At 48.4% G+C, this 26,683-nt stretch overlaps 1 protein-coding gene across 2 annotated transcripts in view; it reads right to left on the reverse strand.

Annotated features, from left to right (window-relative positions):
* LOC122922105 (N-acetylated-alpha-linked acidic dipeptidase 2-like) overlaps positions 1-26,683 on the reverse strand; it is a 160,497-nt gene that overhangs the window by 92,630 nt on the left and 41,184 nt on the right. Inside the window, exons 2-4 of one of the 2 annotated variants that reach the window (XM_044272577.1) lie at positions 24,078-24,120; positions 23,755-23,971; positions 10,017-10,305 (exon numbers count right to left, since the gene is read on the reverse strand). In XM_044272577.1, coding sequence (XP_044128512.1) covers positions 10,017-10,305; positions 23,755-23,948 — 483 coding nt within the window. In that variant the 5' untranslated portion in view covers positions 23,949-23,971; positions 24,078-24,120. Of the gene's footprint in view, positions 1-10,016; positions 10,306-23,752; positions 23,972-24,077; positions 24,121-26,683 lie in introns of those variants that run through there. The other variant, XM_044272579.1, reaches the window with a different exon arrangement.

Below are 26,683 nucleotides of genomic sequence, written 5' to 3' on the forward strand. Positions count from 1 at the left end.
TTCCCAGTATCCCGGTGGGCCAGTCCGGCCCTGCCCCCGTCCCCATTATAGTCAATGGGGACGGAGCGGTGGTCCGGCGAAATAACGGCAGGACGGATCTGACAGGGTGAACAGCCTGTCGGATCCGTCCTGCCGCTAGTTTGAAAGAAGCCTTACAATCTCATGGCTTCTGAGCAACAGATCTTGTGGTCTTCACAGTCATCTGTCACTTCTCTTATCTCTCTGCTCCTGTCCCTTAACCCTATCACTGCTGCAACAAAAGCATCAGCCTCAGTGTAAACTGTTCTAGTGACTCACGGCTCTTTTAACTCAAAGAATCGAATGAGTCTCTAACTAAGTCGGATCTATAGATTCTTTTAAAGGGTTTCTACCACATCGTTTTGACAAATTTAGCTGTCAGACACTAGCGATCTGCTAGTGTCTGCTCTACCAAACAATCCTAATATAATAGCTTTTTGTGCAGCCGTTTCCATAAAAAACGAACTTTTATTGATATGCTAATGAGCCTCTAGGTGCTATGGGGGCGTCTTTTCAGCACCTAGAGGCTCGGTCTACCTTCACAAAATGCTGCCCAGCGCGTCCCTCCAGCACGCCCATCTCCTCTGAAATGCGATCCTACCTCTGAGTCAGCGGACAAATTCTCACGCCTGCGCCGTGCGCGTCTGTCTTCGGCGCAGTAAATGTCTGACTGCTGCCTGCACAGACATCTCAGTCATCGGCGCAGGCGCAGTGAATGTCTGACCGCTCCCTGCACAGACATCTCCACTGCGCCTGCGCCGATGACCGAGATGTCTGTGCAGGCAGCGGTCAGAGATTCACTGCGCCTGCGCCGATGACTGAGATGTCTGTGCAGGCAGCGGTCAGACATTCACTGCGCCTGCGCCGAAGACAGATGCACCGAAGACAGAGGTAGGATCACATTCCAGAGGAGATGGGCGGGCTGGAGGGACGCGCTGGGCGGCATTTTGTGAAGGTAGACCGAGCCTCTAGGTGCTGAAAAGACGCCCCCATAGCACCTAGAGGCTCATTAGCATATCAATAAAAGTTAGTTTTTTATGGAAACGGCTGCACAAAAAGCTATTATAATAGCATTGTTTGGTAGAGCAGACACTAGCGGATCGCTAGTGTCTGATAGCTAATTATGTGAAAACGATGTGGTAGAAACCCTTTAACCTGTGACTCATTCGATTCTTTCTCAGACTCCCTGCACTTGTTTCAGTGACTCAGACTCAGAGCTGCTAGTGCTTGCCTCAGCTCTGATTGGTTGGTGGGCGGGGAGGGGAGGGGCTGGCAGAAGCAGCTTCCACTCTAGGATCAGATTACACTCCTCCCGAGTCCCTCCCCTCCCTGCTGCCAAGCAGCTCTGCTATTGTGTGCTGTGACTCACTGACTCAGCTCTGATTGGTTGGTGGGCGGGGAGGGGCTGGCAGAAGCAGCTTCCACTCTAGGATCAGATTACACTCCTCCCGAGCCCCTCCCCTCCCTGCTGCCAGCGGCTCTGCTATTGTATGCTGTGACTCACTGACTCAGACTGAGCGGCTTCACACGGATCGGTTCAGTGAACTGAATCGATTCAAATGAATGATTCGTTCATGAACTGGACATTACTAGCAAGGAATGATCAATTGCCCCCTCTAGCAATGCAATAAAGTTCAACTCAAGTCACTGACAAATGAGAGGGGGTAAAAAAAAAAAAAATCTTTTACATTGGAACTGGTCGGGCCCCTTACTGGGGTATCGGCTGTACCCCCCTGATGGCGGCCCTGAGTACAGGTAGAGGGCAGTACAGTAAATGTGGCACAGGTACACAGCAGTATAGTACATGTAGTAAAGAGCAGCAGTATAATACATTTAGCACTAGTGGAGAACAGTATAGTACATTTAGCACTAGCGGAGAACAGTATAGTACATTTAGCACTGACGGAGAACAGTATAGTACATTTAGCACTAGCGGAGAACAGTATAGTACATTTAGCACTAGCGGAGAACAGTAAAGTACATTTAGCACTAGTGAAGAACAGTATAGTAAATTTAGCACTAGCGGAGAACAGTATAGTACATTTAGCACTGACGGAGAACAGTAAAGTACATTTAGAACTAGCTGAGAACAGTATAGTACATTTAGCACTAGCGGAGAACAGTATAGTACATTTAGCACTAGCGGAGAAAAGTATAGTACATTTAGCACTAGTGAAGAACAGTATAGTACATTTAGCACTAGTGGAGAACAGTATAGTACATTTAGCACTAGTGGAGAACAGTATAGTACATTTAGCACTAGTGGAGAAAAGTATAGTACATTTAGCACTAGTGGAGAACAGTATAGTATATTTAGCACTAGTGGAGAAAAGTGTAGTACATTTAGCACTAGCGGAGAACAGTATAGTACATTTAGCACTAGCTGAGAACAGTATAGTACATTTAGCACTAGCGGAGAACAGTATAGTACATTTAGCACTAGCGGAGAACAGTATAGTACATTTAGCACTAGCGGAGAACAGTATAGTACATTTAGCACTAGCGGAGAACAGTATAGTACATTTAGCACTAGTGAAGAACAGTATAGTACATTTAGCACTAGCGGAGAACAGTATAGTACATTTAGCACTGACGGAGAACAGTATAGTACGTTTAGCACTAGCGGAGAACAGTATAGTACATTTAGCACTGACGGAGAACAGTATAGTACATTTAGCACTAGCTGAGAACAGTATAGTACATTTAGCACTAGCGGAGAACAGTATAGTACATTTAGCACTAGTGAAGAACAGTATAGTACATTTAGCACTGACTGAGAACAGTACAGTGCATGTACCACATCTAGAGAGCAGTATAGTACATTTGTGGTAGGGGCTGAGGTGTACGTCAGCTTGGAGTTGGGGGGAGGGGGGCCTACCACCCTCCAAGACCTATTATGGCTGAACTGTGCCCGGAGCCAGAGCGGGGTAGGCCTGTATATGTGGGCCACCCAAGAGAGTGGAATAAAGAAAGAAGGGTTGGGAGGGTGGGGCCTGAAGCGACCGTCCTGGAGGTGAGGTCGCGTGGGAATAAGTAGCCGGCAGCCCCGCCCACAAATGCAGGCTGTAACCAGCCTTAATACTTGTGGTAGGGGCTGAGGTGTACGTCAGCTTGGAGTTGGGGGGAGGGGGGCCTACCACCCTCCAAGACCTATTATGGCTGAACTGTGCCCGGAGCCAGAGCGGGGTAGGCCTGTATATGTGGGCAAGAAGATACCACGCGTTAGGAGTGAAACATGTTTATTGAGTGAACGGGACAACTTACAAGGCCAGTGAACCAAAAGCCCTGGCAATCTCGACCTGCGGGTTAGGTATATACCTGGCAAAGCATGAAGAACGCCAGCGCCCCATCCTGCGGATAATATGCGCGGGAACCTGGTGTTTAGAGGCCGCGGAGGCGGCTCCTATACGGAAAGAATGCCCTGAAATCGTGTCTGGGTTATGCCCTAGCCCTGCTGCTAATGCGCGAACGTGGGACATGAACTGGGACGCGGAGAGCGGTCTGCCCTGGAGGGGAAGCAGCGGATCCTCTGGAGCGAGAGGAAGAAGAAACTCGGCCAGGGCCCCCAGGACCCTGACGGGGCACCAGGAGTTAGATGTGGGAAAAAACCTGATCTCGACCGGAGGACCCGATTGGCTAGTCTTTGAAGAAGGTAGAAATAGGGAAAACTTGTCGCCTTGGCGAATGAGATGGCGTTTAAGGAGGGTGGAGCGTGTCAAGGCGCTGGAAGTAAATTCCCCTGGTCTTAGGAAACCATAAAACCCGAGATATATTGCAGCCTTGATGACAAGGCTTGCTGGGTGCCCAAAGGGGGAACCGTCTAGGGCTAGTGACAGACTTCGAAATAGCTCCCCCGAGACTGGCTGTCTCCGCGCCGCTGGGCTTGGACTATTTTTTTGTATGCCTCTGAGGGTTGCCTTCACCGCCTGGTTGGCTAGGATGGATTGGCAAGAAGGATCAGCAAGCAGTCTGTAGTGCTGGACCCCCGCTAGGTACCCCTTGATGGAGTTGTGGGAGAGGTGCAGGTGGAGATGGCAGTGGGCGATGAATGCCATGACAAAGGTCACATAGTCTTGGCCTTTCTGCGGGTGGCTGAGCCTGAAGCGCCGGAACGCCCTGAAGCCCGTGAGATAGTTCCTGGCGGTGTTTTTGGCTAAAGATCCCTGGACCAACTTCTTCGCGGATGCCACCAGCTGTCCTAGTCCATGGTCAGGAGGTTGAAGGGGGGAACGGGCGTGCCCACCGGATCTGCGTCTGGCATAGCCTGGAAGAAGATGGTGTAGTTAAAACGGGACAAGGCGTCCGCCGCTACATTCTCAGCCCCCGCGATGTGGGAAGGGAAAATATGAAAGTTGTGCCGTAGGGACAACCAGACCAACCTGCGGAGGAGGGACATAATCCTAGGTGATTTGGCCCTGCCTTTGGAGAGAACCTCTACCAGGACTAGGCTGTCCGTGATGAAAGCCACGGGTTTGTTGGCCCAAAGGGGGCCCCAGAGCTGGGCGGCCGCCACCAGCGGGTATAGTTCCAGGAGAGGGGAAGATTTGAGGGACTCGCCATCGAGGGAGAACTCCGCCGGCCAATTGCCAACCAGCCAGTGGGGGTGAAAAATGGCCGCAAACCCGCGAGAAGCAGCGGCGTCGGACTGGATCCTCGGGGAAAAGGCATCCAAGGAGGGCACGAAAAGGGAAATGCCATTCCAGGAAGTGAGGAAGGAGTGCCACATGAGGAGATCCGCCACTGCCTGGTTGTCAAGATGGATGACGGAATCCTGGTCCTGTGCCGAGGGAAGAAGAGAGAGGAGCCTAGACACAAAGGATCTCCCCTGGGGCATGATCCGTGAGGCGAAATTGAGGGAACCCAGGAGAGACTGCAACTCCAGTTTGGTAAGAACCCGGGAGGAAGCCGCGATGGAGACTGCAGACCTGATCCTAGATAATTTCGCCTCCGGCAGACTTGCTTCCATGGAGATGGAATCTAACACTATGCCCAGGAAGGTGACCCTCGTGCTAGGGCCCTCGGTCTTGGAAGTGGCGACTGGAACCTGGAGACTGGAAAACAGCTGGAGGAGGATGTCCAGCCCGGAGGCATCACCCCGGGGGTCTTGGACGATTAAGTAGTCGTCGAGGTAGTGAATGACCCTGTCCAGACCCCCGTGGTGACCCAAGATCCAGTGCAGGGCGCCCGCGAACTGGTCGAACAACCAAGGACTGCTCTTGGAGCCAAAGGTGAGTCTATTGGCAAAGTAATACTGATGATCCCACTTGATGCCATAGAAACCCCAAAGATGAGGAGCAATGGGAAGCAGCTTGAAAGCGTCCGCTATATCCGCTTTAGCAAGAAGGGCCCCTCTTCCTAACTGCAAGATGAATTTGATGGCTTCCCCTATGGTGGAATAGGACATGGTGAATTCTTCTGATGGGATCAGAGAATTCAAGCTGGGTGTGGAGGACATGTGGGGCGCAGACAGGTCGTAAATTAACCTTTTTTTATTTGAAGATTGCTTGGAGACTAACCCGATTGGGCTACTCCTCCAGGTAGCAAAGGGGATTAGATCAAATGGGCCCAGCAGGAACCCTTTTTGGACCTCCGTCAACAACAGACTATCGACTGCCCCCGGGTCGTGCAAGGCCGACTGCAGGTTTTTCCCCTCCCAGGACTCAAGAGGGAGGGCAATCAACCCAGTGTGGAAACCCCTCCTGAATCCTGAAAGGAGAAACTGGACCAAATGCTGATCGGGGTGTTCCTGCAAGAGAACAGCCAACAATTCGATGTTGATGTCGGCTAGTCATGGCTTTGAGGATTTTTTCGGGCAGGAAGAACGGGGGTGAGCCCTGAAGCACAGCGAGCAAACGTGTAGAGCTCTGCAGCTACCAAAGCCGCACCCTCCTGCATTAAAATTGTTGCATACTTGGCTCTGCCCAAGAAACACAATGGGCCTGCCCAACTTGTCCACGGACGGCTGGCTTCTTAGGCCAGAAGGACCCGGGAGGGCCCGGTCCAGACCTGGAGTGGCCAGCAAGGGACACCAGTCGGCCGTGTGCGAGATGGACTGGCACGTCGTGCAGGTGGGAGCTCTCAGCCCGGCGAAGTGTCGGAAAAAGAGCTCCATGTCCAATATAGCCCAGTTGGTAACAAACTGAAACTGGACTAAGGCTGCCGCGGCCTTGGCGGAAAATGAACGATGATAATCGTAAAAGTTGGCGCCACCATATTTGTATCCTAGGTCCGTCAGCCGGTACAGATAAGTGTCCAGTTCCTCCCGCCTGAGCGGGTGGGCTGAGCAGACCACATCGCGGTAAAGGCTAAATGCCAGCACAAACTCCGGAATAGAAAGCTTTCTATTCAGGCGGGCATCTTTGGCCCTGAGTAGTACTGCAACCTCCCCGCAATTGATGACTCTGTTCTCAGCCACATCTTGGGAAGCTATTAGGATGGACGCCAAGTTGACGTCCTTCCCAGCTAAAATGTCCTTTTTGATGGCTTCGGGAACAAAGTGGGCTGGGGCCACGACAGGACCAGCACTGAGCGTACCCAATACTGGCTCCTGGGAGGACGAGGGCACGACCGCCGAGATAGCAGCCGGGGGATCCCCTGGACCGCGTGATTCCAGCTCTGTGACTCTGGATTGGACATCCGCCAAAGAACCGACGAGGCCGCTTATGGTGGCTTGTAGCTGATTCAGCGACAGTTGGATAGATGAGAGGGAGGACTGCGAACTGCCGCTCCCTTGCTCTGTCCTCAGGAGGCGATAGAGCTCCGCCTTCCGGGCCGAAGCTGGATGGGGAATACCTCTCTTACTCAACTCGGCGATGAGTTTAGGGACAGTCCAACGCCTGAGTGATGGGCTACCAGCGTGCCCTGAAACTGATGAGCCGGGGCCCGAGAGGGAGTCCTCAATATCGGATGGTTGGGACATCTCGCACCTGTTAAAGAAGCGTCAAAACGACAGATGGGGAGAGAGAGAAAAAAAAATAAAAAAATTTTTTTAAATGCAACCAAGGATTGGCATGAAACGAGGAGAGAGGCGAGAAGGAAACGTGACCCTACCCGAATGCACAGAACTGGACCTTGCTACGGAGGGTACTGGAGAGAGTACGGGGAAAAATAATAACCTGCGGACATAAGCAAGATAGGCACGAATGAACACCGCTTTTGGGAGAGCTGAAGGGACAGGAAGACCTAGGGGTGCCGAGGGCGGGGTGGGTGACCAGGCGAGAAGAGGAACTGAACGCCTCTGGTGCCTGCTTGAAGGACCTGGATGAGTTGGGTGAACACTCTTAGAATGGAAGTGTGTCGTGACCTGAAGTGGGACCCACGTGACGCAGGAAAAGGGAGGCGAGAAAAGGACCTGGCGGTCCGGGAAGGAAAGTTACCCTGGCAGCCGGGGTTGACTGAAGAGGCGTCACTGGGTGGACCTGGCGTGCTCAGAAGTGCCTATAAAGAATGTGAATGGGTGGACAGAGGCAGAGCGGGCCTGGGCGATCCAGGACGACAGAGACAGAGCGGGCCTGGGCGATCCAGGACGACAGAGACAGAGCGGGCCTGGGCGATCCAGGATGACCGAGACAGAGCGGGCCTGGGCGATCCAGGACGACAGAGACAGAGCGGGCCTGGGCGATCCAGGACGACAGAGGCAGAGCGGGCCTGGGCGATCCAGGACGACAGAGGCAGAGCGGGCCTGGGCGATCCAGGACGACAGAGACAGAGCGGGCCTGGGCGATCCAGGACGACAGAGAGGGCCTGGGCGATCCAGGACGACAGAGACAGAGCGGGCCTGGACGATCCAGGATGACAGAGACAGAGCGGGCCTGGGCGATCCAGGACGACAGAGACAGAGCGGGCCTGGGCGATCCAGGACGACAGAGACAGAGCGGGCCTGGGCGATCCAGGACGACAGAGACAGAGCGGGCCTGGGCGATCCAGGACGACAGAGACAGAGCGGGCCTGGGCGATCCAGGATGACAGCAAGAAGATGAGCCTGAGTGAACCAGGAAGACCAAAAGACATGAGCCTGGGAGATCCAGGAGGAAAGAGACAAGCGAGCCTGGGCGGTCCAGGTAGACTACGTATGGCGAGTGGGAGCAAAACGATACTGTAGCAATAGTAAAACAACATGTATAAGATACCTGAGGAACCCAGGAACTTGATGAACAGCTACCCGGCTGAACGGGAAGACTGGACAAGCTTAGCCGCGATCCTGCTCCTATTGGGAAAAAACGTATCAGCACCCAAGTATGACAATGAGCTCGCAAAATGACACCGGAAGCAGCATTGCGACCCAGAAGGGAAGGCCCGACTAAGTGAACTGCCGCCCCCTTCCACATATGCGCCGGGCCGGGAAGCCGGCAGAGCCACATGCCTGTGCCCAAAGGGGCGGCGCGGCCGCTATGCCAGGGACCCGAGCACGGAGGGCAGCCCACGCCACCAAACCACGAAAAGTGCCCAGAAAAGGAGGCGGTAAGTGGAGCCGACCAGGCGCGCGCGGGAGGCGACACCACCGCCGCGCCACAAACCAGGGCACAGGAGGGTAGCATGCGATGCGGAGGTGCCAATGCACACAGGAGGGCGGCACAACAGGAATTGATCAGTGAAACTGCTGGAGAACCCACATTCACAAAATAAACAGAGCGCTTTTTTTTTTTTTTTTTATATCATTCCCCAGCTCTGCGTCAACTGAATCATTGTGGCTGGGGATATGTATGTCAGAAACTCACAAGAAGTAACAGGCAATCGACTGCCTTACTGAATGGTCTGCTAATGTCTATGTATCTTCTTTTAAGGAGGATGCAGATAATACTTCGCTATCCTCAATATAAGAGGACTGCAGTGCTATGAGTTTCCCATACAACACACTGAAAATTACATCCTGCTGAGAGAAACACACAACATAATCAAGCGCACAGCTGGGTGAACATGAATGTGATGACCGTGGAACGGATCGCCCCCACTTAGAGAGCCGCCGACGCCGGTATCGCCGAACCCTGCTGAGAAACACAGACCTGAAGAGAAGAGGTTCCCCTTGCGCCGGAGAGAAGAGGGAGACCGACCGGGCCGTGGACGGATGCTGCCGCACGCCTCGAGGCAGCCAAGCGAGCCGAGACTTACCCGGAAGTGACGCGTCCGCAAACCGGAAGTGACGAAGCGGGATGAACGAGCCTGCCTGAAGCGACCGTCCTGGAGGTGAGGTCGCGTGGGAATAAGTAGCCGGCAGCCCCGCCCACAAATGCAGGCTGTAACCAGCCTTAATACTTAGCACTAGTGGAGAACAGTATAGTACATTTAGCACTAGTGAAGAACAGTGTAGTACATTTAGCACTAGTGAAGAACAGTATAGTACATTTAGCACTGACTGAGAACAGTACAGTGCATGTACCACATCTAGAGAGCAGTATAGTACATGTAGTGCAGGTGGGGACAGTACAATATATGCAGTAACCAGCATAGTACATGTCGGACAGGTAGAGAACATTACATGAAGGAAAGCTAGAGAGCAGTATAGTACATTTAGCACTAGCAGATAACAGTACAGTGCATGTAGCACATACAGAGTAGTATAGTACATGTGGTAAAAATAAAATAAAACAACACACTGAATGAACCTCTAATTTGACCTTTACTTGGATCTGATTTACAAGGGTCCAAAGTTGTTTTGGCATCATGTAGGCCCTGATTTATCAACACCAGCGTGTGCTACACCTGATGACAAGCCTGATTATCAGTCGGTGTGAATGGACCTTTGGTCTCTCAGAGCCTCCTTCTCCATTAATAAGATGAATGTGTATGTGATAACCTCAGAGATGTATCCTACCATGTGCCCGTTAAAATACTAGTGTCTATGGACCCCCTCAGGGACCAGATCCCCGGTACAACTCCCACCTTTGCATCCCCCTGATAAATATACTGTATGGTGCGCATATAGCCTCTCATTTGTAAATTGTAAACTAACTTCCTGCGTTTTTGATACATACTAATACATGAATACGTTATGAACTTACCACAATAACGCCTGATGGTGAATAGGCGTTGAAAGGATTTACCACAGTGGAATCATTTTGGTCAGGACTGAGAATCTTTTCCACTTTGGCTGAGAGATCACTTTCCACCCCATCAGCAGACAAAATGGACACATAATTGGGATCACTTGCATTGGGGTAAGAGAGAAGAACGGTGTAGTTGTAGATCTTGGATCCATGTAGACTTGATTTCCAAGTGTTATGTATATACTTCACCAAAACCTCCTCCTCCTGGAAACTTCCAGCTATATGAGGCCTGCTAGAAAAAAACCTGCAGAGTAGAAAAATGATAGCTTATTTAAGCTAATACAAAACCTATATATTTTTTTTTTATCAGAATAGTCACAAAGGCCCTCTTTACATCTCTGTTAGAAGGTCTGGCACAGATCAGATTACTGAATCCTCTGCCACCGTTGGATCCTCATTGACTGCAATGAAGTCTGGTGGAGAGCCAGTTGATTTCTGACATAAATGCCAGGTTTCAGACAGACAAGAAAACATTGCGTAAAAAGTTTTTTTTTTTTGTCTGGCAGACAGCCGTCATTTGCACCTGATCAGACAGCCAGATCTCCTAAACGGAGATGTAAATGAGACCATATAGGTTGTTTATGTGCTAAAAAAAAATGATGGAAGTGGCCATTTAATCTGGTTTTAGACCTGAGCTCTGCCCTGTTTTCCCATTACTGTGTGATTTTTGGAAAGAGGGAATGCAAATTAGCTCTTAGCAAGTCACTGGGGCACTGGCACTATTTTGGTAGCAGTGCCTATCTGTACCATTGTTTTCAGGGGCACTATTCATGTGTCACTATACTTGGGGGTAGCTATAGTTACTGGTCATGATGTGGAGGTACAACTGGTCTTTGTATACTGCATTTTGATTAGTATAGAAGTATGGGGATGGGAGTTAACATAAACCTTGGGGCTTGTGCGTCAGATTTTCTAAGGCCTCTTTCACACAGGCGTTGCGGGAAAATATGCGGGTGCGTTGCGGGAACACGCGCAATTTTTCTGCGCGAGTGCAAAACATTGTAATGCGTTTTTCACGATCGTGAGAAAAATCGCGCATGTTTGGTACCCAAACCCGAACTTCTTCACAGAAGTTCGAGCTTGGGATCGATGTTCTGTAGATTGTATTATTTTCCCTTATAACATGGTTATAAGGGAAAATAATAGCATACAGAATGCATAGTACAATAGGGCTGGAGGGGTTAAAAAATAATATAAAACATTTTTACTCACCTTAATCCACTTGCTCGCGTAGCCCGGCTTCTCTTCTGTGTGTCTTCTGTGCTGTGTGCAGCAACAGGACCTGTGGTGACGTCACTCCGGTAATCACATGATCCATCACCATGGTAAAAGATCATGTGATGACCGGAGTGACGTCACCACAGGTCCTGTTGCTGCACACAGCACAGAAGACAGACAGAAGAGATGCCGGCTACGCTATCAAGTGGATTAAGGTGAGTTAAATTATTTTTTATTTTTGTTTAACCCCTCCAGCACTATTGTACTATGCATTCTGTATTCAGAATGCTATTATTTTCCCTTATAACCATGTTATAATGGAAAATAATAATGATCGGGTCTCCATCTCGATCGTCTCCTAGCAACCATGCGTGAAAATCGCACCGCATCCGCACTTGCTTGCGGATGCTTGCGATTTTCACGCAACCCCATTCATTTCTATGGAGCCTGCGTTACGTGAAAAACGCACAAAATAGAGCATGCTGCGATTTTCACGCAACGTATAAGAGATGCGTGAAAATCACCGCTCATGTGAATAGCCCCATAGAAATGAATGGGTCCGGATTCAGTGCGGGTGCAATGCGTTCAACTCACCCATTGCACCCGCGCGGAATACTCGCCCGTGTGAAAGGGGCCTAAGGCTAGTTGCAACAACGTTAGAGCTCCCCGGCTGGCTGTTCCAGCAGAGGATAGCTGGACGGACTTCTCTGGGTACAGCATAGCTGGATGTTACTACGTGCCTGCCAGCTCCAATTGACTATGAGACGCGGCAGAGATTTGTCCACTACCTGGCAAATAGGTTTTCAGACTAGAGGGATGGAATGCTGGTGCTCCAAGGGACAAGGGCCCACCTTGGGTGCACCAAATCCTAAATGAAAATATTATTAAAAAGTGATCTCTCTGCGATGCTGTAGGTAAGGTATGTTTTTAATTGTCGTCACAAGCAATACATGGAACTAGGTTCTGGTTAATAGGGTAAGGCCTCTTTCACACTTGCGTTGTCCGGATCCGGCGTGTACTCCACTTGCCGGAATTACACGCCGGATCCGGAAAAACGCAAGTGTACTGAAAGCATTTGAAGACTGATCCGTCTTCAAAACGTGTTCAGTGTTACTATGGCAGCCAGGACGCTATTAAAGTCCTGGTTGCCATAGTAGGAGCGGGGGAGCGGTATACTTACCATCCATGCGGCTCCCGGGGCGCTCCAGAGTGACGTCAGAGCGCCCCATGCGCATGGATGACGTGCCATGCGAACACGTCATCCATGCGCCTGGGGCGCCCTGACGTCACTCTGGAGCGCCCCGGGAGCCGCACAGATGGTAAGTATGCTGCTCCCCCGCTCCCCGCTACACTTTACCATGGCAAACAGGACTTTAGCGTCCCGGCAGCCATGGTAACCACTCTAAAAAAGCTAAACGTCGTATCCGGCAATGTGCCGAAACGACGTTTAGCTTAAGGCCAGATCCGGATCAATGCCTTTCAATGGGCAGTCATTCTGGATCCGGCCTTGCGGCAAGTCTTCAGTTTTTTTGGCCGGAGCAAAAAGCGCAGCATGCTGCGGTATTTTCTCCGGCCAAAAAACGTTCCGTTCCGGAACTGAAGACATCCTGATGCATCCTGAACAGATTTCTCTCCATTCAGAATGCATGGGGATAATCCTGATCAGGATTCTTCCGGCATAGAGCCCCGACGACGGAACTCTATGCCGGAAGACAAGAACGCAGGTGTGAAAGAGCCCTAAGGGTACTTTCACACTAGCGTTTTTCTTTTCCGGCGCTGAGTTCCATCCTAGGGGCTCAAATCCGCAAAAGAACTGATCAGTTTTATCCTAATGCATTCTGAATGGAGAGTAATCTGTTCAGGATGCATCAGGATGTCTTCAATGCAGTCTTTTTGACTGATCAGGCTTTTCAGAAAACCGTAGCGTGTTGTATTTTTACCTCCGGACAAAAATCCTGAACACTTTGACTGAACGCCTGATCAGGCTTTTTTCCCATTGACTTGCATTAACGCCTGATCCGGCGCCGTGTGTTCAGTCAAACCGGATCCGGCTTTTGCATGTTAAACCCGAAAAAGTTGAAAAAAAAGTTAAAGTCCATAAATGTCGGATCCATTTTTTCCAATGCATTTTTTCATTGTGATCAAAATCCTGATCAGGATTCAAATGTTATCAGTTTTCACACGTTTTTCCGGATCCGGCGGGCAGTTCCCGAGTCGGAATTGAACGCCGGGTTTAAACAACGCTAGTGTGAAAGTAGCCTTAAACGACCTGACAGACTCTCATTAAAAAGTCTCCATAAAATGATGTTTACCTTTATCTTAATGAATAAAGAAATCTAAACAAATGAACAATAGTATCCAGTGTTGGAGCAGGGGAGGCTGCAGAACTGGAAGAACGTGCTAAAATACATAGTCTGTCTCTTATGGAAAGAACATGATGTTTCACAATCTACTGAAAGCATAATGTTTTAGCTTCACATGCCAGCATTTGTATCGCTATTTCTAAGTCAACACTAGGAGCGGCTCCAAAAATTTCCATTATGATCTTTCTGTGTTTTTTTTTTTCTCTGGTTTTGGTTTACATACATTGTACAATGTAATGTGAAAAAGTGATACAAAAGCATCTTACATCACATAAATACTTAGTATATTGACCAAAATGCAGATCCGTGGGTACATGCGCCTGTCTAGTGGAGCAAGGAGAGCATAGTCAATGGGCTCCGGCGGTGAACGGCAGTATCCAGGGAGGCCAGATCTGGAGAACTGCCAGAACAGCCTGCTGGATTGCTCTGCCGCCTTTGTGAAACCAGCCTTAATGTGCTCTTTTGAGTTAAAATTTGGTATATTATGACATTTTTGGGATGGCATCGGTGAAAGCTGGAGAAATAAGCAAAATAAAATAAATAAATAAAAAGGGGGGGATGCAGAATTCTAAATAATATTACTAAACATACATTAGAGAATTTCGTTTGCAAAAAGATTCAGTTTTACTTACCCTGTTGGCAGCAGTTAACAGTTAAGTGCACTGAGGGCGGAGCCAAACTACTCTGTGCACCCTTGCTCCTCCTTGTTATGTCAGCCCCTCCTACTCCCTGGTTGACTAGGAGTATAGACAAAGCAGGAAGAGCAAAGGTGCACAGAATGGCTTGTGTGTCCTTGGTGCAATTAACTGATAATTTGCATATGGATTAAAAGTACTTTCTCTCCCGAAAAAAAGCAATGGATCGCTAAGTGAAAGGTTTCATTACATTTAGCTGATCTAGTCCTACAAGTCTTAGTAATTTCCATTGTCACAGGTTCTCTTTAAGAATGATATTGGAAGTACTAAAGTAACAATTATTAAATTTAATCGACACATAAAGGGGTTCTGTCACGATTAATATTCTACATTTTTAAAACCAGCTCCTGGATCTGAATACTTTTCTTATTACATGTAACAAAAAATTTAGTATAGCCAGTGAGCTATTCAATAAAATGTATCTGTATAGCGCCACCTGCTGTTATTTTCCTTATTTCTCTATCCACCTAACTGAGGTGGTCACACGTGCTCAGTTTAAATCTTCAAATGCCACCAGCCATATCTACAAGCTGTGGCACTTACAGAGAAAGAGCTACAGGAGAAAGGAAATGCCCCCAAACTGACAGCTTGATATACAGTAAATCCAGCAGAACAATTGGAGCAATGAATGAGGAGATCTCTGGATCCATGTGAGGTACAGGGCTGGTTCTAAGTTTGTTAGAAAGAGATTGTCATGTCCTATATGATGTTTGGTTGTCATCAGTCACGGCATGACCCCTTTAAGGCTGGGTCTGCACGGAGATATTGGACACAGCTAGTGTTGAGTGAGCATGCTCGGCTGAATACCTGTTCGGCTCGAGCATCGCTATGCTCGGCACATGGTGGTACTCGGCCGAGTACCGCATGTGCTCGAGAGCCATGCTCGAGTCTCCTCCCCGCATGTTTCGCAGCTGCTAAGCAGCCAATAAACATGCAGGTAAGTACTGCCATCACTGTAATGCCAGTAGCCATGTTGGCTGCTGCCATTACAGTGATTGGCTGGCCAGAACGTGTCATCGGGTGCTATATAGCACCCGTTGACGCGGGTTCGGCTCATTGCGAGTCAGGGAGAGCTGAGGATAGGAAGGGACAGAGAGTGTAGGGAGTTTGTGATCGCAGATTATTCAATTTTAAAATGTTTCAAAGACCCAAAAGTCCTTTTAAGAACTATTGTGTGTGGTGGCAGCAATTTAATCTTGCAAAGTAGTCTTCGATTTTTTTTCTCCATACTTTGCGATTCTTTTTCTATAGAGGGTGTCTGCAGTGACTTGTGACATCTGTTCAGCAATACCTTCTGTGTGTTAGGGGCAGAGATAGGAAGAATATTATTGAAAACAATTATATTTTTTCTATAATTTATCCACATTTTTGCCTGCAGTGAATTGTCACATTTGTGCTGCAACAGCGCCAGATATTGGGAAAAATTATTAGTGACAACAAATATATTTTCCCATAATTTTCCTATGAACAGTCCCTGCGGTAAATTGTCACATCTGTGCTGCAATAGCGTATGTGTGTCAGGGCCAGATATTGGGAAAAATATTAGTGACAACAAATATATATTTTCCATAATTTTCCTATAAACGGTCCGTGCAGTGAATTGTCTCATCTGTGCTGCAAAAGCGTGTGTGTGTCAGGGCCAGATATTGGGAAAAATATTAGCAAAAACAATTATATTTTTCCCTTAATTTATCCACATTTTTCTTATAAACGGTCCCTGCAGTGAATTGTCAGGACAAGAGATAGTTATAATATAGTGAAATCTGTTTTCCTCTTTCCATACTTTTTCTATATACTGTGAACTGTGATATCCGTGCCACATCTTGTGTGTCAAGCGTGCATATAACATTTATTGAAGAAGGCGAGGGGATGGGGAAGTGGCCGTGATGCTGATAGTGCACGCAGAGGCCGTGGCCCTGGGCGCATTGAAACTGTGCCTGCTGCCAGAGCACAAGAAAAACAATCATCCAAGATGCCTAGCTTCATGTCCCAGTTTGCAGGGCGGCGCAGGACACCACTCTTGAAGTCAGCCCAGTGCGAGCAGGTGGTCGGTTGGATTGCAGCAGATAGTGCTACCAGTTGGTTAAGCACCACCCGGTCTTCCACCAAGTCCAGTCTCAGTAGCCAGGAGTCTGGTCTACACAATCCTCACCCTGATCTCCTTCCTCCCACCATTTACAGTCTGGCCAAACAAGTGATCCCACACTCGGATATTCCGAGGATCTCTTTTCATCGCCATTAATTGATTTGGCCCTCTCGCCAAGCACGCTTGAAGAGGGACCTGAGATCTTGTGCCCCGATTCCCAACCTCTTGAGCATCCAGAGTCACAAGAACATGACGCTGGGGAACGGCAATTGGTGTTTAATGAGATGGATGATGATGATGAGACGACACAGTTGCCAATGACTCAACCGCAATTATTGTCTCAAGAGGTTGAGGAAGAGGATGACACACAGTTGTCAATCACTGAGGTTGTGGTTAGGTCAACAAATCAGGAGGATGATCAGAGTGAAGAAGTGGAAGAGGAAGTGCTGGATGACGAGGTCACTGACCCAACCTGGGAAGGTGGCAACAAGCTGAGCGAGGAGAGCAGTACAGAGGGGGAGGGATCTGTAGCACTGCAACAGGCTGGAAGAGGCAGAAGGCGGGCACCACTGTTCCACGGAGTGTAAGATGGAGAAACAGCCACTGATTCCTGAATGCTGTTTCTGAAACTGTCATTTGGCATTTTGGGCACTAGAGGCCACTGTTTTGCAGCTACAGCCAGCACACTCCTGGGATTTGAATATGCAAAATAGATAATGACTCATGCTGCTGTGTGTGCCAGAGAGAGAGGAAATGGTGACATGAGGAGACATGTTTGTGCAGAGGCTGAAGACAGGATCCAGTGCCAGGGTCTGTGGGACTTGGAGCAGTCAAAGTCACGGTCAGAAGTGACTGATGCCTGTCAGTAATGCAGATGTTGTCAAGGAAGAGAGGTTCCCGGAAGGTCAATTGGACCGTGATAACAGACCCTGTGAGGCCTCATGGTGGATGGAAGGACCTGCGAGTTGGTGTAAGTCCCCATCGGATAAGAACCAGGCCAGGGTCAGTGATCCAGAAGGCTTCCCAGAGAGAGAGGACCGGGTCCCGGAAGGCTGGAAGAGCTGTGGAACAGGAGAGGTTGCTCAGCTTGGAGAAGAAGTAGTCCGCCATTTTGTGAGCTGCATGAGAGAACCGTGTGGATCCGGATTCTGTTGGCGGGAATGAGTATTGGCGTCAGGAAGCTGATCGGAACAGAGGGTCAGAGTTACAGGTTCTGCAGGGTCACATGTTGTGGCAGGGACTTGCTGTCTGTTTGGAGCAAGCAGTGAACACAAGACATACCCTGGTCAGTGACTCAGCGGCACGGTTATTGACTTGTAGGCTCTGCCGTGTGTGCCATCGGTGAGGTCCGTTACCCTGTGGCACAGTATTGACTTGCGGGCTCTGCTGTGTACGCCGCCTTGGGTACGGTTGTTCAGTTAGGCTGGTACCGTGACTCTGAGCCTGGGGTACAGGGTATTCTGGATACTCCATTGTTGATACACTACAAGGCTCCTCCAGCGTCTAGGCTGGGAGTATTCATGGCACGTGAACAGTGTCGTTTGGGGGGCAAGAGAAGGGAATGTGACGTTGTGTTGTTCATTGTATTTGATACTGTATGTGATTATACTGTGTTTGTAATTACTGTTAATTCCACTGTTCAGTAAAGTTACTGTTTTTGCATCAAGAGCTGGTGTCAGTGTCGCTTTCTTTATTCCATGACTTCGCTGTATCCTGGGGGTCCCTCCCCGGTTCACGGTCTTACAGGAGCACCCCCTTGCGTAAATCTCCCTTGCCAAGGGGTAGGTGTTTGGTAGTATGGAGCTTTTTTGAGGAAAGTGCGGACGACAAAAGAAGAGTAGTTTTCAACCTGTGCCACACCAAAATGAGCAGGGGTGTGAACACTAGCAACCTCACCACCACCAGCATGATCTGCCACATGGCATCAAATCACCCTAATAGGTGGGCTGAATGCCTGGGTCCACAATCAGTGTCTGCGGGTCACAACACTGTCTCCTCTTCCCCTGTGTTACGTGCTGGCCAATCCGCTGTCCAAGACGTAGGCCCGGATTCCTCCCGCCCTGCACCTGGACCTTCGCAAGCACCATCAGCGACCACTTCCCTGTCCTAGCGCAGCGTACAAATGTCATTACCCCAGGCATTTGAACGCAAGCGCAAATACCCAGCCACCCACCCACAGGCCATAGCACTAAATTCGCAGCTTTCCAAATTACTGGCCCTGGAAATGTTGCCCTTTAGGCTTGTGGACACTGAGGCCTTCCGCAGCCTGATGTTGGTGGCTGTCCCTCGTTACGCAGTCCCCAGCCGCCACTATTTTTCAAGGTGTACCGTGCCAGCCTTACACCAACATGTGTCCCTTAACATCACACGTGCCCTGAAGGTCCACTTAACCACGGACACATGGACAAGTGCTTTCGGCCAGGGACACTGGGTGAATGTTGTGGAGGCCGGGAGCGACTCGTACCCTGGGATGGCACAGGTGATACCGACGCAAAGGATTGCAGGCCCCAGTTCAATCAGGGTTTCCGCCACCACCTACATTAGTGGCTCCAACCCCCACTTCTCCTCCTCCTCCTCCTCCTCCTCCTCCTCCACTTCCACCTCCGAAGTATCCGCGTGCAGCACCAGTTAGTCATCAGTCGGTAGCTGGAAGCAGTGTAGCACTGCAGTGGGGAAGGGGCAATAGTCCGTGGCAGGGGATAAGAGACCAGACTGAGCTGTGGCTCTCACCACTCAACCTAGAACCAGGCATGGTTGTGTCTGATAATGGCCGTAACTTGGTGGCGGCTTTGGAGCTGGGCAACCTTAGACACATTCCATGCCTTGCCCATGTATTCAACCTTGTGGTTCAGCGGCACATTTTCGCAAGTCACCGACAGCTTCAGCAGGTCTGTCAACGCTGCAGCAGCGCTTGAAATGGCCAGCTCACCATCTGTTGTGCGACGTGAGCATGCGCTGGAACTCCACGTTCCACATGTTTGCCAGGCTTTGTGAGCAGCAGATGGCAGTCGTGGAATACCAGCTGCAACATGGTCGTCACCTTTCCAGTCAGCTTCCACTATTCACAATCGAGGAGTGGGCATGGATGTCTGACCTCTGTGAGGTTTTACGCATCTTTGAGGAATCAACACAGATGGTGAGCGGCGATAATGCTATTATCAGCGTCACCATCCCACTTCTGTGTCTTCTCAAACGCTCGCTGCTCACAATTAAGGACGACGCTTTGCATGTGAAAGAGGTGGAAATTGGGGATGACATTAAACAGGTTGATAGCCAGACCACCCTTATTTCGTCTTCTCCCGGCACGAATTGGAGGCTGAAGAGGAGGAAGAGCAGGATACCGTTGCCTCAGCTACAGAAGTGCCCATGGAAGTTTAATTCCATCTTTTCTGCATGGGTGGGCAGAAGAGGATGAGGAGATTGGGAGTGATCTTCCTGATGACGACAGCGAAGTCTCGCCTGTTGGTACTCTGGCACACATGGCTGATTTCATGTTAGGCTGCCTTTCCCGCAACAACATGAATTACTGTTTGTTCACCCTTTTTGACCCCCGCTACGAAGAGAACTTCTCATCTCTCATTCCGCTGTTGGAGAGGACGAGCAAAATGGTGCAATACCATAAGATCCTTGTTGAAATATTGCACCAAAATTTTCCATCTGACAACGCTGGCGGCAGAGTTCGTACTTCCTTGGCCAACCGAAGAGGGGAGACAAGGGGAACACACAGCAGTTTCAACAGAGGCAGGGCAACACTCTCCAATGCCTGGTACAGTTTCATGACACCACGCCAGCACCCTCACCCAGATTTTGTGGCCTACTGCCACAAGGAGAGAAACATTTTGGAAGATTGTGAAGGAGTACATAGCAGACCGTGTCAGCAACCTCAATGATCCCTCAGTGCCTTACAACTACTGGGTGTCCAAGCTGGACACGTGGTCCTCTACGCTTTGGAGGTGCTAGCCTGCCCTGCCGCCAGCGTTTTGTCTGAGTGTGTATTTAGTGCTGCTGGTGGCATTATAACAGATAAGCGTGTCCGTCTGTCAACTGAAAATGCTGACAGGTTGACTCATATAAAAATGAACAAGGCCTGCATTGACCATAACTTCTCGACTCCACCAGACGTTGTTTTTAATGTAGTTATTAGACTGTATTTCCATGCACCCCTTCTACCACAAACAAGGGTATATGGTCATATCAACATGTGGTAAGTGTCCACTGGACCTGGAGGTCGAGTGGAGTGATGGACAATAGGCGCAAAAACGCAACCAGAGTTTTGCGAACCAATAGGTTTTTATTGTTAATGTGACAACGCGTTTCGGGGTTCAGCAGACCCCTTTAAGTCGGTGGAGATGCGGCTGATGGAGAGAGCCCTGCTCCCAGCTTCTAGCACGTGCGGCGTCACACAGCATTCACCCAGTGTGCCGTCAGGGAAATGTGGTGTCCCTGGCCGAAAGCACTTGTCCATGTGTCCGTGGTTAAGTGGACCTTTCCGAGGAACTGCGTTGGTCAGGGCACGTGTGATGTTAAGGGACACATGTTGGTGTAAGGCTGGCACGGCACATCTTGAAAAATAGTGGCAGCTGGGGACTGCGTAATGAGGGACAGCCACCAACATCAGGCTGCGGAAGGCCTCAGTGTCCACAAGCCTAAAGGGCATCATTTCCAGGGCATTATATGTGATGAGTAAGCAATGCATGTTGATATGACAAAGTTTGGCAAACTGAAGAAAAAGGAGCTCATAGGGTGAGTAAGTTCAGAAACAAGCCTCCAAATACAGGAAAAGTGGTTCTGCTCGCCTGTTATTGTTGCACCTAAGATTCAGTGCAACTGTAATGGAGGCGGGTAAGAGTGATTGAGTTTAGCTGGTTGGTGCTGCCGATTCCGTCCGTGTTCACCTTTGGCGGGGGCCAAGCCGCCGTCTGGGTCAGTGTATGTGGTAAGTTTCTGGTAAGCATCTGGACGCCGCACGTGCCAGAAGCTGGGAGCAGGGCTCTCTCACCAGCCGCATCTCCACCGACTTGAAAAAGGGGTCCGCTGAACCCCGAAATGCGTTGTCACATTAGCAATAAAAACCTATTGGTTTGCAAAACTCTGGTTGCGTTTTTGCGCCTATTGTCCATCCTTCCACTCGACCTCCAAGTCCAGTGGAAACTTACCACATACACTGACCCAGACGGCGGCTTGGCCCCCGCCAAAGGTGAACACGGACGGAATCAGCAGCACCAACCAGCTAAACTCAATCACTCTTACCCGCCTCCATTACAGTTGCACCGAATCTTAGGTGCAACAATAACAGGTGAGCAGAACCACTTTTCCTCTATTTGGAGGCTTGTTTCTGAACTTACTCACCCTATGAGTGCCTTTTTCTTCAGTTTGCCAAATTTTGTCATATCAACATGCATTGCTTATTCGTCACATATAATGCCCTTGCATATATGGACTTCGAATATAATTTTTTAGAGGGTCCGCTCACCAGCAGGCCCTCACATCTCATTTTTTACAGGGTCCACTCACCAGCAGGCCCTCCCATATAATTTTTTACAGGGTCCGCTCACCAGCAGGCCCTCACATCAAATTTTTTAGAGGGTCCGCTCACCAGCAGGCCCTCACATCTAATTTTTTACAGGATCCGCTCACCAGCAGGCCCTCACATATAATTTTTTACAGGGTCCGCTCACCAGCAGGCCCTCGCATATACTTTTTGCAGCCATCAAAATCAAGTTGGGTTTGACGGTTCCACCTCAGCTCACCAGCAGGCCCACAACTCAAATCTTTTACTGGGTCAGCTCACTTGCAGGCCCGCAACTCAAATCTTGTACAGGGTCAGCTCACATGCAGGCCCTCGCATGGAATTTTTTAGAGGGTCAGCTCACCCGCAGGCACTCGCATATAATGTTTTACAGGGTCAGATCACCAGCAGGCCCGCACCTAAAATCTTTTACAGGGTCAGCTCACCTGCAGGCGCCCAACTCATGCTGCCTTGCTTTGAAGTACTAGCCGTTTATCATGTTAGGCGCATAAAAGAACATCGAAAGTGGATAGGGAAGATATCAAAATGGATCGTGGACTTCACGGGGACGTGCGATCAGGCAGAAGTTATCTAGAGTCAACAAAGCGGCAACAGTGCCTCTCCTGTATAACGTTTCCTCATCCAAAATACTGCTGTGAGATTCCCTGTAATTTTGTATTACTCATTCCAATAACAGCGCCTCTTAATAGTCCTGTATTATTATTTATCGTCATTACCTCCACGAGTCGGGAGTGTGTGATTTGCGTGCCACCCGCTTGCCTTCCTTGGATGTGGTAGCAGTTTCGCAGGCTCCCTCTCTAGAATCGAACACTGATTCCTCGTTACCTGTAGTTTACAATGGTTTTGAGCTGAGAATTACATCGAAAATTGATAGGCCAGACATCCGAATCGATTGTCGTCGTCACGGGGACGTGCCATCGGCCCCAGGTCACCAAAGCGGCAGCAGGCCACCGCCCATAATGTTTTAAATGGTCAGATCAGCAGGCCCTTGCTCCTAATGTTTTTGAGGGTCACCAGCAGGCCATCAATCATAATTTTTAAAGGGTGTGTATGATGCCCTCCTTTATGTGTAACTAAGGGTGTATCGGAGTGCCTCTTCCTTGTAATTTTTGGCAGCACTTGCACTTTACATACAAGTAAATATTCAGGAAAGAATGTTTTTGATAAATTTTTCCTCTAAAATCGATCCCCCCCCCCCCCCCTTGGTTTTGTGCGTTTGATTGTCATTATGTAAAAGTGGTGTACTATTCGGGCAACGTAGTTCCCAGCAGCGGCCAGCTAGTCCAAGATGCATCCATACATCCCCCCCTATGCTGTTACAGAACCATTTCAATGGTGTTACCAACAATTTATGACATTTTCTTATGAACCAGGCACCCACCCCTCTTTAGAGCAGGGGGTACCTGGTTTAATGCTCGGGTTCTTCCATTTCCTATTGACTTCCATTATACTCAGGTGCTCAGTTGAGCACCCGAATATCCTGTGTTCGGCCCGAGCACTACGGTGCTCGATCAACACTAGTCACAACACCGTTCAAGTGATCAAAGATCTCTATGTAGCAATGGAGCCACTGAACTGAGTGGTGTTGCAGTGCATCTGGTTTTACCAATTAATCAATTGCTCTACAACACCATTCAGTTCAAGGGCTGCCTTGCTACACAGAGATCTTTAGTCACTTGATGGGTGACGTGGCCAAGAACACTATGTAGCTCCAACCTAACACAAGAGAAAGTGAAAGTCAAGATAAAGTTTACTGCAATTGTGTTTTTAGCATTTTAAGATTGTAAATCTTTAGTCTTACTGTAAGTTTTTGTGAATCTCCTCAGCCTGGATCTCTTGGTGGAGTTGACGGCTGTATTTGGGATCTCCATCTTTGCTCATTTCTTTTAGCCATGAAACTTGTGAAGGAATGATTGCAAAATGACCAATCAAAATCCCAACTACCAGCAAGACCACTGCCGAAACGACCAGCCCCAGAATTGTCATCCGATGCATTGTGACTAATGCTGTTTTTTGATCTAAGAGAAAAATAATAATTTAATACTAGACATTCATCTTTTATAGTGAGTATTGTATACAGTATGTGAGGATGTACAGTATGCATGTATATGGCATCTTACTCACCTTACTGTCAATCAAAGAGTTCTAAGGCCGAGTACCTTCTTATCTGTGGGAAAGAGCAGAACAAATGTCATTTTCATCTTGAAATAATTTCAATAGTTCCCCTTCATCTATTTAAGAGCAAACGAGTTACCAGTGTAGGTAATTATTTGTGGCTTAGGCTGAGTTCCCAGATCAGTTATTTGGTGAGTTATTTTCATCAGTTATTGTGGGCCAAAACCAGGTGCGTGTCCAAAACACAGAACAGGTGCAGATATTTCCATTATACCTGATCTCTCTGTAGGCTTCACTACTGGTTTTGACTCACAATAGCTAATGGAAATAACTGACCAAATAACTGAAGTGTGAACCTGGCCTTAGACCTCAACTCCAATGATCTCGAGCTGGCCAACCAAATGTTTTATAGCACATGATTAAGAAATCGTTGCATCATGACACATTTTCCAATTGCATATAATATGTGCTGTGATTTACACTGCAGTGCGTAAAGGAGATTTCCAAGACTTATATACTAATGACCTATCCTCTGGAGAGGTCATCAGTATCGGATCAGTGGGAGACCAACACCCGGGACCCCCCGCCAATCAGCTGTTTGAGAAGAATCCGGGCTCGCAGTAGTGCTGCGGCCTTCTCTCAGCTTTTCCTAGGTCAGTGCCAACGCGAGAGAGCACAGCGCTTACAGGAGTGCCATTGGCTTCTCAAACAGCTGAGAAGTAGACACCCTAAGGTATTCGCTGATGGGCATAGTGAGTTCATGGAAGTTTTTATTTTTTGTCACAAGTTAGCGGAAAATGATTTATTTTTTATAAATTTTCTTACAAAGTCTCATATTCCACTAACTTGTGACAAAAAATACAATTTTACATGAACTCACCATACCCCTCACGGAATACCTTGGGGTGTCTTATTTCCAAAATGGGGTCACATGTGGGGTAGTTATACTGCCCTGGCATTTTAGGGGACCTAAAGCGTGAGAAGTAGTTTGGAATCCAAATGCGTAAAAAATGCCCTGTGAAATCGGAAAGATACTCTTTAGAATTTGGGCCCCTTTGTGTACATAGGCTGCAAAAAAGTGTCACACATGTGGTATCGCCGTACTCAGAAGAAGTAGGGCAATGTGTTTTAGGGTGTATTTTTACATATACCCATGCTGGGTGAGAGAAATATCTCTCTGAAAGGAATATAATTAGGACCTGACCTGGGTAAGGTAATTTTACTAGTTTATGCCTATCCAGGCAATAGAACCTGTCTTGACCCAGGTATAAATTAATACTTCACTTTTATTTGAATACAAGTAAAACCTAAATGCTAAGTGTGTGCGAAGTGCACTCTTTAATTGAACTTAAACAGAACGAAAAAATTAAGGGGTGTTAAAAACACAGTACACCACTTCACTGATAGGTATATTGCTTTGACAATTAGGCGGGGTGAAGAGATGTGCACTATCTCTCACCCTTACCACTGTAAGGGCAGAACACTACCGTACCACCGTCCGCGGTGACTCTGCCAGCTGAGAATGGTTGTGATAACAACCATATAGAGTGGTGGAAGAAATGGAAATATCAACCCACTATGTGAATGGTGCATAAAGCGTCTCAGTTGATCTCAGACTGGGATTAGTGGCAACTAACACTGCAACACTGACTCGGTGCACAGTAGCCAAAACCACAACTAACTTGATTGCTAAACCAAACCAAGCAACGTCGGCCAGCCTGACCGCTAGTTCCTGGTTAACAGTGGAGTGGTGCACAGCGATTAAAAACTAACACTGCCCCCGACATGTTTCACCAGTATTCTGGCTTCTTCAGGGGTTAATGGGCAGCCATTCTCTAAAAGACAACTTTTCCCTTTTTTTTTTTTTATACAAAGTTGTCTTTTTAGAGAGATATTTCTCTCACCCAGCATGGGTATATGTAAAAATACACCCCAAAACACATTGCCCTACTTCTTCTGAGTACGGCGATACCACATTTGTGACACGTTTTTGCAGCCTAGGTGCGCAAAGGGGCCCAAATTCCAATGAGTACCTTTTAGGAGGGCATTTTTAGGCATTTGGATTCCAGACTTCTTCTCACGCTTTAGGATCCCTAAAATGCCAGGGCAGTATAAATACCCAAGTGACCCCATTTTGGAAAGAAGACACCCCAAGGTATTCCGTGAGGGGCATGGTGAGTTCCTAGAATATATTTTTTTTGGCACAAGTTAGCGGAAAATGATTTTGTAAGAGAAAAAAAATTATAATTTTCCGCTAACTTGTGCCCAAAAAAAGTATTCTAGGAACTCGCCATGCCCCTCACGGAATACCTTGGGGTGTCTTCTTTCCAAAATGGGGTCACTTGTGGGGTATTTATACTGCTTAGGCATTTTAGGGGCCCTAAAGCGTGAGAAGAAGTCTGGAATATAAATGTCTAAAAATATTTATGCATTTGGATTCCGTGAGGGGTATGGTGAGTTCATGTGAGATTTTATTTTTTGTCACAAGTTAGTGGAATGAGACTTTGTAAGAAAAAAAAAAAAAAAAAACAATTTCCGCTAACTTGTGGCAAAAAAAAAAAAATCTTCTATGAACTCGCCATGCCCCTCAAAAGTGATCTTTTTATAGTGCCGCA

The sequence above is a fragment of the Bufo gargarizans genome, chromosome 11 (assembly GCF_014858855.1).
Source record: "Bufo gargarizans isolate SCDJY-AF-19 chromosome 11, ASM1485885v1, whole genome shotgun sequence".
Classification (NCBI taxonomy): Eukaryota; Metazoa; Chordata; class Amphibia; order Anura; family Bufonidae; genus Bufo; species Bufo gargarizans.